Source organism: Micrasema longulum, unplaced genomic scaffold (genome assembly GCF_059751315.1).
Source record: "Micrasema longulum isolate JH-2025_06_02 unplaced genomic scaffold, ASM5975131v1 h1tg000193l, whole genome shotgun sequence".
Classification (NCBI taxonomy): domain Eukaryota; kingdom Metazoa; phylum Arthropoda; class Insecta; order Trichoptera; family Brachycentridae; genus Micrasema; species Micrasema longulum.
In genome coordinates this window covers 264,974-276,998 of record NW_028277398.1, presented here as the reverse complement: position 1 = coordinate 276,998, position 12,025 = coordinate 264,974, and the positions used below count along the sequence as shown (strand labels likewise).

At 32.0% G+C, this 12,025-nt stretch overlaps 1 protein-coding gene across 1 annotated transcript in view; it reads left to right on the top strand.

Moving 5' to 3' along the window:
* Positions 1-1,266: 1,266 nt before the first annotated feature.
* The window catches only part of Gfrl (Glial cell line-derived neurotrophic family receptor-like), a 144,906-nt gene continuing 134,147 nt past the window's right edge, over positions 1,267-12,025 (top strand). Inside the window, exon 1 of the mRNA XM_088243161.1 lies at positions 1,267-1,354. Coding sequence (XP_088099287.1) covers positions 1,267-1,354 — 88 coding nt within the window. The remainder of the gene's footprint in view (positions 1,355-12,025) is intronic.

The window sequence follows — 12,025 nt, the reverse complement described above, 5'->3', positions numbered from 1 at the left end:
CCAGAGGAAGATTCCTCATAGTAAGCTTTAAAAAAAATCCCACTAAAATTTTTCCAAAAAGTCATTAAAATGTAATCTCGAAATGTAGTAAATCCTTAATTTCTCAGACAAACAGTCCCTCCACAAACCCCTACCCTTCTCCTACCCAGCCGCTTCCCTTGTCCGCATCTGGTGCGTATCGCTTCGTTGAAAAACCGCGTATTACATAACAACGAACCATTAAATTTTTGCATTTTATTTAATTCTGTATTTTATTAAACTCTTAGTTTAATGAGATTGTTTTAGGCTAAATGTCAGTAAATACACATTGAAAAAAAGAGCATAATTTTAAATGGTAATTAACTATTAAAATTCAATACATTAATATTCTAGTTTGTGGATTAAAGTATTGAAATTGAGTCTTAATTTAGCTCTCGTGAACATTTTTGAAAATTACAGGTGGTTTTTTTTGCTATCTAAATACCAACTTTTTTTCATTTTTTTTCCAACCGGTTTTAAAACAACACAAGCTTATTTTTCTATCACAAGGTATAATTTACTAACTAATGAATCTTATCCTTTTTTATTTTAACACGTTCTTCTTCTTACTGTGCCATATCAGGTCTCCCCGACGTTGGCGATCACTCTAGAGTAGGCATTCCGGTCCTGCCCCAACTGGAACAGCGCCTGAACCCCGCATACTGCCGTCCAGTCGCGGATGTTTCTCAGCCAGGACATCTGTCGCCTTCCAACTTCACGCTTTCCCTCGATTTTTCCCATCATGATCAGCCGTAGAAGCTCATATTTGCTTCCGCGCATGATATAGCCCAGATATGCGAGTTTTCTCTGTTTTATTGAGGACACTAGTTCTTTTTCGGCAATGGCTCGTCTCAGCACCTTCACGTTGGTCACTAAATCCGTCCATGGAATTCTCAGCATTCTTCGGTGAAGCCACATTTCAAAAGCCTCTAATCGGTTCATGGGGTTTACCTTGAGAGTCCATATTTCAACCTCGTAGAGCAGTATTGACCACACATTGTACTTGACCATCCTCTGTCTCAGTTTTAAATTAAGACTATCACTTCAGAATAATTATGTCATTCCATTGAATGCTGATCGTGCTATCTCTATTCTGCATCTAATTTCCCTTTCTGGATCCAGATCAGAAGTGATTTGACTGCCGAGGTGTTTAAAGTTAGTCACTCTCTCGATTGTTGAACCATTTATTCGCAATACAGCATTATTGTGAGGGTTTCGGCTAAACACCGTCATCTTTGTTTTAGCCACATGGATGTTCAAGCCCATTACTCTACCAGCTTCGTCAATTTTACCAAGGAGTTCCTGAAGGACACATGCACTGTCAGCCTGGATAACGGTATTGTCAGCATATTTGATGTTATTGATAATTTTGCCGTTAAATCTTATTCTCTTCCTGACACCAGAGAGAGCATTCTTAAACATTCTTATTTGAACATATTATAATTTATTGTATTTACGAATCGTGTATATTTATTCGATAATATTTATTGATCACTGTTAAAATAAAATACGATAAGATTTATATTATTAGTTAATTATACCTTGATAAAAAAGCATGTCTTGCTTTGAAACCAGTCGGTAGAAAAAGACTTCTAACTTATTAATTGATTTGGTGTTTATTTTGTAGAACTCCATATTTAAACATATAATATAAACAATATTTTAATTTGTCCAAATTTTTGTAGACAAGGACTGGATTCAACTCCCTGGGGAGCTGTTTATATTAACATATTACAACAGAGATGATTAACATTTAATAGAAGGTAATATAGAAGTATAGAAATTGAAAAAATAATATTTTTAGGCGTTGCCTAGTATGTAGGTGAAATAATTCAATTTGATGAATCTCACCCGCATAAATAAAGGTTTCAGCTCTTTAACTCTACAAAAACAACAGATGAAAGAGTTGAAGGAATAAAGATGTTCAAATATAGGCAGAATGGTGAATGTTACACAGTGTGTAAAGTGGCCACTTAAACCAGCCATTGACAGGTCATAAGCCCTGTAGATGCCTATACTTCTATATTACCTTCTCTTAAATGTTCTTCATCTCTGTTGTAATATGTTAAAATAATATAAGAAATCAAACGCTGATTTGAGTCTACTGAACACTTTATTTTAATTTATTTTTACAAATATAGAAACCAAAATTTCGTGACAGTTGTTTCGCCTTGTTAGGGCATTTTCAAACGAATGTCAATTTTTTACCTCTAACTTATTTAAATTAATGAAATGGCTGAAAATCTTGTTTCCGTAGGTCAATACTTTTTTTTAAGTGTATTTTTAAAAAACTTCGCCGTTCAATTAAATGTCCTAATTTTTACCACGTGCTAGAAAACATTTTTATCCAATTTCCCGTAGTACTGATCTTCCTCCGGTGATGACGATGGCGGTGATTCTATCCTGGTTTATCGTGTTGAAAATAGCAAAAGTTGCGAGAAAGGAGGATTTTAAGCTCGGAGCCATTTATCACAAAGTGCCACCAATCTAGTTGTGATGCAAGCATCGTTAGACTAATTGAACGACCCTCGCGAGGGCCGTATATAACATACGGTACCGAAGTTTGAACAAACTTGCAGCGAGGAAGTCATTAGTTAATAGCCATTAAGTACGCCTCGATGGAAAGGTCCTTCGGTCAGGTTAGTTTAAGGGTCAGAATCGCACGGAAATTGCGAGAGGCGTGCTAAAAGTCTAACGATGAACTTGTTAAATAAATATTTATGCAAGTTTGCTTCGTGGGAAAGATTTAATTTTTAAAACCAGAATACATTTTCTTTGCTACGTAACACAAAACAACTGAAACCTTTATTTATGCGGGTGAGATTCATCTAATTGAATTATTTCACCTACACACTAGGCAACGCCTGAAAATGTGTATTTTTTTCGATTTCTATACTTTTTTATGTACCAGGTGGATTTATCAACAATATTTTGAGTTTGTCCAAATTTTTGTAGACAAAAACTGGGTTCAACTCCTTGGGGAGATGTTAACATTAACATATTACAACAGAGATGAAGAACATTTTAGAGAAGTAAATATAGAAGTCTAAGCATCTACAAGGCTTGAGTAGAAACTCGTGTTTAGAGTACAGTTTTGCACGCGCTAGTTCTAGATAATCGACCCATATATACATTATTAGATTAAATGAGAAATTGTATTTTTAAACCAGTGTTTTTAACCCATACATTAAACATGTATTATTTTCTTTATTATATTAAGAATCTCAGCAAAATTTAGACGAACGCAAGATAACCCTGTATATTTTTTATTACCATAGCATTTTTTTTTTCAGAAAAATGTTTTGAAATTTATTATACTTTTTAAGAATACAATCACATTACTTCACAAAAGTATTTTTAAAAGGCTTCGAAAGTAGGTATAAACAATTTTTGTTTTAATATTTAAACCTCTTACAAAACTCTCTCATACCTTTTTCAATATAAGTACACTTTTTAAATCATATATTAAATATTTGCAATCTTATGATTTTCATAAATATGTATTGAATTTTTAAGGGAATTTTCAACGACTTGTAAATAACTCGCTATTAGAAAATAGGAATCAATTTGGGGTAGATTGGGATTCAAACCACGGACCTTTTTTTTACAATAAACATAAATGACAAAACAGAGTATTAAAAAAATAAAGCATAATTACATAGCAATGAAATAATATTAATAGTAAAAATAGTAAACAAAAATCCCACAAAGGCATGGCCTGTTCGTGGGTACACGAAAAATAAAATGTTCTGTAAAAGATAATATGGTATTTTTACAATAGTTATTAAAAAAGGAAATAAAAAATATTTTAAAAAACACAAAAATGCTCTTTATTATTAAAAGGCAACAAAATAAATCATAGAAAAAAAGAGTTTGTATCTTTAGTTTGAATCCAGGATAGTGCATGTTTTAAAAAAAAAAAAAAATATGTTTGTAATCAATGAAATATTATCAGTAAAAAAGAATTTAAAAAATTTGGATCTAAAAATATGCATGTCTCTGTGCGAGCCCAGATTTACAATGTGGTGTTTCTAACACACGATTCCTTCTTTGACTTGATCTATTGTAATTACTTGTAAATAAATTTTGGTTCTTAAATATATATTTTAAACATTGAAAACAATATATTTGTCTTATGTCTGAAAGTGATCCGTGAGTCCGATACACTAGCCACAACCCGATTCTATATATTTGTTTATACTTAAGTACCCACACACACGAATCGAGATCAGCCGGCTTACTATGACTTTTTCATTTGCAACGCACCTCCCGGACTAAATGTGTGAATGTGTAGTTCGCGCCAGCTCTTCCTAACAGACTGGTATTTTCCTTACTTTTTTATCATGCTACAGCCTTAATTAACGGCGGCCCCCGTGGTGTAGTGGTCAAGACGCTTGACTCACGCACGGAAGGTTCCGGGTTCGATTCCCGGTGAGAACACAAAAATTAAATATGTGATTTTTCTCAAGCCTGGGTGCTCTGTAATGTAATTCACCACTGTAATTAGGCCTCCTGGCCTGTTGTGGTGCAAAAAAAAAAAACAAAAAAAAAAAATGTACAAAAAAATGTAAATGTAAAAAAATGTCAAAAAAAATGAAAAAATAATCAGGATTTTCATCATGACGCAGATAAAATTGATACTTAGCGCTAAAAATAAATTAAAAGTCTATTAAAATTAAGCTATCAATAAAGCTGACGTAGCTGGCTTACCACTAACAACACTTATCTACGGGGAGCCAGGTGATGGGATTATTGAAGCGTGTGATACTCAATTTCACTCTTACGGTCGGGGAAGGTAAACGTGCCGACTTGATCAAAAGCGGGATAAATTAAAAACATGACAATGTTTTGAGTATGTCCAAATGCTCGCAGACTGGCTGGATTTTCTCCCTAGGGAGTTGTTCATATTTTATTTAAATTTGTTGAAAAAAAGAGGGAAAACATTTAAATTTTGACATACTCAAAACATTGTTGAATTAACTACCTGGTAAAAAAAGAAGTAAAGAAAAGAAAAATTATTTTCTGGCGTTGCCTGGTAGGTGGATTGGTTCAGCCGGATGAATCTCACCCACATGATTAAAGGTTTCAGCTCTTTTACTTCACAAAAGTCAACAGATGGAAGAGTTGAGGAAATGTGGATGTTTTCTCCCAAACCAACCAATGACAGGTCATAAGCCCTGTAAATGCCTAGACTCCCACATTCCCCTTCTCAAAAATGTTTCCCCTCTGTTGCAACAAATTTTAATATGAACAACTCCCTAGGGAGAAAATCTAGCCACTCTGCAAGCATTTGAACATACTTAAAACATTGTTGACTTAATTGTATTTTTGAAATCAATAATATTTTGAGATTGTCCAAATTTTTTAAGACAACGACTGGATGCAACTCTCTAGGGAGCTGTGAATATTAACATATTACAATAGAGATGAAGAACATTATAGAGAAGTTAATATGGAAGTCCATATTTGGACAAACTCAAAATATTGTTGATAAATCCACCTGGTCCATGAAGAAGTATAGAAATGGAAAAATGCCGGCAATGCCGCGCGCCGGTTGGCCGGTGGCCACTTTACACACTGTGTGACATTCACTATTCTCTACCTATTATATCAATATTCTTTTAACTTTTCCATCTGTTTTTTTTTATTATAAGATAAGATCATTTTGAAATATTGGAGATTAGAAAGGCTGTAAATAAAAATTTAAATATTATTTTTAATTAATTAATCTGAGTAATAGTCCCGTTTTGAAATGTTTCCTCTCCCTAAATCCACACACAAACCCCCCCCCTTCTCTACCCCCGTAGCCACGCCCACTCTACAGTCACTGTGAAAAATATATATGTTATGTTAGTTTGTAATTAACCCCGAAGAAGGCATAGTAGTGCCGAAACTAGTTGGTTGTCAAATTATAAAAAATATAAGTGGTACATAAAAACAAAGTGATTTTATTTTATTTCAATATATTTTGAAAAATCTATTTGTATTTAAATAATTGTATTATTTCTAAAAATTACTTTTTAAATAAATCACCGAAATATTATTATCTTTGGTTGACTCATGAGTTGTGCCTACTAAGAAATCTTCTTTAAAAAGTTTATAATTATTATCAAAAGTTTTTTCCATTCGTTTTTCTTGTATTATGAGTTTCCACCAAAGTTTTGAAAATTCTTAAGAAAAATACATTTTTTTCTTTGAAGTTTGAGTTCAAAGTTTTTGAAAATCCTTCAAAGAATTTTCATGGTTACACATAAATGTTTTACTTAAGGCTGTAGTCGAGTAAAACGCACGCGAAATGAGGAAACCATTCGATTTTTCCATTTCAATAATTAAAAAAATCAAAAATGAGATAAAAACAATAATTTTTGAAGGTATTTGTATTAAAAATATACTTATAACTAAAATATAATTACTTTTAGACCAGCAGATTGCACCATTTCAAATTTAGACTAAACTTGGGTATCTGGATTCTCATATAAATAATAAGTATTTATTAAATTCAACCATCACATTGACCACATTTCAAAGAAAGCGTCCAAAATCTGTGGATTTTTTTGCAAATATCTAAGCCATTCAAAAGCCCGTAAATTGAAATTACATTGTATAAATCATTTGTTCGTAGTTTGTTTGAATTTGATTCTATAATATGGTCTCCTAATTATAATATTCATATAATGCGGATTGAATCGGTGCAACGTAATTTTTTTAAATCGTTAATATTTAGGATCGGATCAAATTCTTTTATAATCAACTATTATGATCGTCTAGAGTACTTTCATATCTTTAGTTCAGAATTCAGAATTGATATTCTTGCACAAATAAATATCTAACTGTATAGATGCCCATGATATCCTTGCTCAGATAAACCTTAATGTACCTCGCCGTAACTTGCGTACCAATTCTGTCTTTGCTGTGGGAAATTATAAAACTAACATCAGATTCTTTTCCCCTCTGCTGAGGATCCTCAGAACAGTGAACGAAATCTCACTAAACGGTACTGTCGATGTGTTCCTACAGCGAGGGCAGGCATTTAAGAAGCAAGCGGTGTTGTCTCTCCTGACTCGCGATGTCACACTTGCCATTTTTGCCTAGATTTTGCTATATACATACCTTTTGTTAATTATACACTTTGTTAATTTAAGTAGATTTTAACTCTTGTGTGGCTGTGATGTCACACTAGTCGACATAGGACACAAGACTTGATATATCTCTCTTATTTTTAAAAGTAATGAATTCGTACTTTTTGTAATCTTCAAATCGACACTTTCAAACCCGATTTGGAAAGTAAAATTTGTACAACTATGCTAAATGTTAATTAAAAAAATATTTATCCTTGCTACCAGAAGAATGAACGTCCGCTAATTCAGCAACACGTCTATACAGATACCTTATACAAGAGAGAACACGAAGATAGAAGTCATAACAAGGAAGATAGAGACGCTGTTCTGCGGCTAGTGTTGTCTAAAACAGATTCAGTCTTCAGTCGGTTGATAACAGTGATAAGAGACGCGCGCGCATAACATGAGCGGCGTATTTCTTATTTTTTATTTATTTTGCTGTAACAGGGCTAAATTATATGCTTATTCGCATACATTATGGAAAAGGAATTATTAAACAGAATGTTTATATGTATTTTTTTTTTCAAATGTCTGAACTTTAGAATATTCCGTCTTTTACTAGTGGTAACACGATGTTACATCACCGCACGCAAAGGGATTATTTACCACAGTCTTTTAAGAGTTAAGAATGTTTAAATAAAGTATTACTCATTAATGCCAATCTATTAGGGCTTACGTAAGTCTGTTGATTGGCCTAAAAAAAAAAATTGAACTAATATATATTGTAATGATTTTAAGATAATAAATTAAACGTGAAAGTGCCTGAAGTAAAATCTTATTTTATTGTTTTAAAAAAAAATTACAAGCATTTTAAATCACATAAATTATTGTGACATTTTCCTTTATTTCTACGTAAAATTATGCCTACAGCCTACAACAGGCCTAAAAGCAGGACTACAGCCTTAACAAACATAATTTTATTTATTTATTTATTTGACACTTTGTATATATTTTCAATTTCTAATTGAGTACATATATTAAGAAAAGGGATTTTCACTGTTTTAAAAATGTCCTATTTACGTGTTTTGAGTACATTTTTGCAAATGAAACAAAAGTTTCAAAAGCAAAATCAATTTACTAGTCACAAAACTAACTTTACGATTTAAAAGTTTAGTTTTTCAACTTTTAAAATGTCTTTATATGAGCAAATAATATAAAGAAACTTTCATTAAAAAGCAAAGCCAGCAAAATAAATCATTCACACGAACTTATAACTATTTTTGTTATCTATCAATATTAAACTTTATTTTTTTCTTAAGAATTCCAATGTTTAAAAAAACTTTTATTTGCAAAGTACAGCCGATAAAATAAATTATAAAAACCAACTTCACGAATTAGAAACATTGTTTCAAAAATATACAGCCAACAAAATAAATCGTAAAATCAACTTAACGGTTTTTTGTTTTGTTTTATTATTGTTAACTTTTAAAAACATTATTTTTCTTTACTAAATTTATGTTTTAAAACAAGTTAATTTTTTTTTTCTTTAATTAACTAGTATTTGACCAGCAAATGAAGCAATTTATTCCTACCTACCCAAACCGTTCAGTTTGAGAAAATTATAAATACATGAACATATTGAATCTTACAATTTTATACAAAAATTAAAAACAAAGATTAATTACAGAATTGAACATTTATAATTGCCTGTCGTTGGCTGGTTTTGAGGAAATATTGATGTCCAAATTTGGACAGAATGGTGAATGTTACACAGTGTGTAAAATGGCCACTTAAACCCGCCAATGACAAGTTATAAGCTTTGTAAATGTTTAGACTTTTATAATCCCTCCTCAAAAATGATTTTTCTCTGTTGCAACAAATTTAAATATGAATAACTCCCTCGGGAGGAAATCCAGCCAGTCTGCAAGCATTTGGACATACTCAAAACATTGTTGAAATAATAAGAACGCTAATACACATTTTTTGCGCAGATAAAAATTAAATATTTTTTACTAGCCCGACGTGCTGACTGCTACACACTACGTGGAAATGCTACTCAGTATAATAAATCGCATTTAATTCATTTGAAAAATGATTGTTATTGTATTCAACCAAAATACATTTTGTATTCCTGGCCCACATTTCACGTACAGGGGTAGTTAATTCTAGTGTTTAATATTAAAATGTTATTTACGGCGGCTGAAACCGACGATGTCCGCAGCAGCGGGCGAAACCGCACTCCGGCGGTGTGTGAAGGCCGGGGGGGCGGAGCGAGGGGAGAGGAGAGGTTCGGCCGTAGTCAAACCGCACGATAACCCTTTGGTGCCTAAATACTCTTAAATAACGCATTACTAATAAAATTTATATTTGAAGAACTTACTTTTTAAAACATCCGTGTTAAATAGTATATTTATTTATTTTTATTTCACGTTTTACATAACACAAAAAAATATGAATACCTCACTGGATATGTAAATCTATGCTATTTATTTTATTTTCTTTTATTTAGGAAACATACAGTACAGTTACAAAGTTTAATATTTTACACTATTAGACTTAATTCTAATGGACCAGTGAAGTTTCCATATTATAAAGCAATTATATGTAAGGTTATATTTTTAATTGAATCGGCATTCACTTCGTAACACTTCATTATAAATTATCATGAAAATAAAACTTTGTTATCAGTGTTACACAATTTTGTTTTTTTACTAGAACACAACTATAGTTTCGGGAGAGCACTCCTCCCATCGACGGGTGATATAAAACTCGTCGCCCGTTATATCACCCGTCGATGGGAGGAGTGCTCTCCCGAAACTATAGTTGTGTTCTTGTAAAATAATAAAATTGTGTAACACTGATAACAAAGTTTTATTTTCATAATAATTTATATGTAAGGTTAATTATGAAAGTATAAAAAAGAGAAGAAAAAAGAAAAACATAAATGAAAGTTGTTTAAAAATTAAAATTTTGTTGAAAAAAATGTATTTTAAAGTTTGTAGTTTGTAGTGAGTATTAACAAATGGAAATAATATTAAAAATAAAGAAAATTTGTAAGAGTAATTAAAAATTAAGAATTGAAAAAAAGAATGAAAAACATGCTCAGATGTAAAAATAAAATAAAACAGTAATAACATTTTTTTTATGCTATGCAATAATACTATATTTAAATCTATGCAATGTCTTCTTCTTCTTCTTCTTCGTTTTTTCATGGCCTTTTCACATCTCAACTCGGGTGTTCTGGCCAGTGTCGAGTATTTTTGTGTTTTTTTTACATATATATACACATGTGTTAGTAATATAGTATGTACAAGTTAGTATGTTAGTATTTAATATAATATATACATATAATAATAAAACATATTTACAGCTTTACACCATTTACAACTAGATATTTACATAGGATTTTAAATACATGTTTATTGGGTGGGGACAGGAGAGTTAGAATATGAATAGGGAATGGGATATTAATATCAGAGAGGTCGGATAGGAAATCAGGATAACAATCATTTATGGGGCATCCAAAAAAAATATGGTTTAAATCTTCCTCATCTAGCTGACATTCGCAAATGGCAGAGTCCCGGACATGGATTCTGAACAGGTGAGAACCATTGCAGCAGTGCCCAATGCGCATTCTGCATATGGAGGATGTCTCAAACTTGTTCACAATAACTTTGGAAAACCAAGGCTTTTCTGTTACATTTGGTTTCAGTTGGAAAAGATGTTTACCCTTGGCTTGGGAAGAGGCTACCCAATATTCTTGCCATGTGCGAAGTTGCTTCTCCTTCGTCATAACAAGGAGATCACCTAGTGGTAGTAAATTACTATAGGCAGGATCCCCGGAGTGGACCGCCTCCTATGCAATGTCTTGCAGCAGTTTCCTACAATGGTCTCTTCGACGAAATGCAAATTTGTACACTTCTCTTGAAAATGGCATTGAGCCCTCTTGGGACTAATTGTATCTTTTAGTGACTTATCAGGTCGCTCCGACGTTGGCGATCACTTCAGCGAAAGCATTTTGGTCCTGAGCTACTCCGAAGCTTGGACAACTGCTTGTTGGATGTACTCGCCATGGTGATTTCTGGAAAAAGATGACCAGAGTGGTGATAAGATTCAGTATAATTCCTTAGAATAAGTCTATGTACTTGTAATTTTCTCAAACATAACGGTTTGGGTAAGAAGGAAAAAATTTACTTAAGGCAATATCCCCGCCCTTATATATATATATATTTTTATTTTTTATTTTCTTTTATTTAGGAAACATACAGTACAGTTATATGTATTACATGTATATATATCTACAGTACAGTTATATGTATATATATTGTATGTGTATATAAATTGTTAAAATAAATTGATAAATATATACATTTAAATTTAAAAATAAAAAATTTGCTTCATTTAATAGTCTATTAGCGGACCCGACAAACGTTGTCCTGTCCGAACGTTGGCTTGCCTGCTATAGGCTTGGAAAAAGTATTTTCATCGATAAGTATGTACCTAAGCACTTGTTTATGGTTGAATGCCAAAACATAAAATAATTCGTTTTCAAATATATTATTATTTTTGCAAATGTCAAGCTCGGCTCTTCTCACCAACAGGGGTGCACTTCATACAAGAATGGGATTTTCAAAAATGTATTTAATGGCAGTTAATCATATTTTGTTTTAACCAAAAATCCAGTAAAAAGATACAAATGAGAAGAAATTATAAGTAATGTATGGAAAGAATCTGATTGGAACCCATAAAACGCGAATTTTGTTTGTAAACATTCAAAAACATTTTTTTTTCAAACACAAAAAAAAACAACATCCTGGTAGGTCAATGAAAAAAGTATTTTTGCTTCTAATTTTTTTTTCACATAATCGATTGATTTTTTTATATCTACGAACACGCGCAGCGCAAAGATCTACATTTTGCTAAAAATCGCACATAAATTGGTTAAGCCA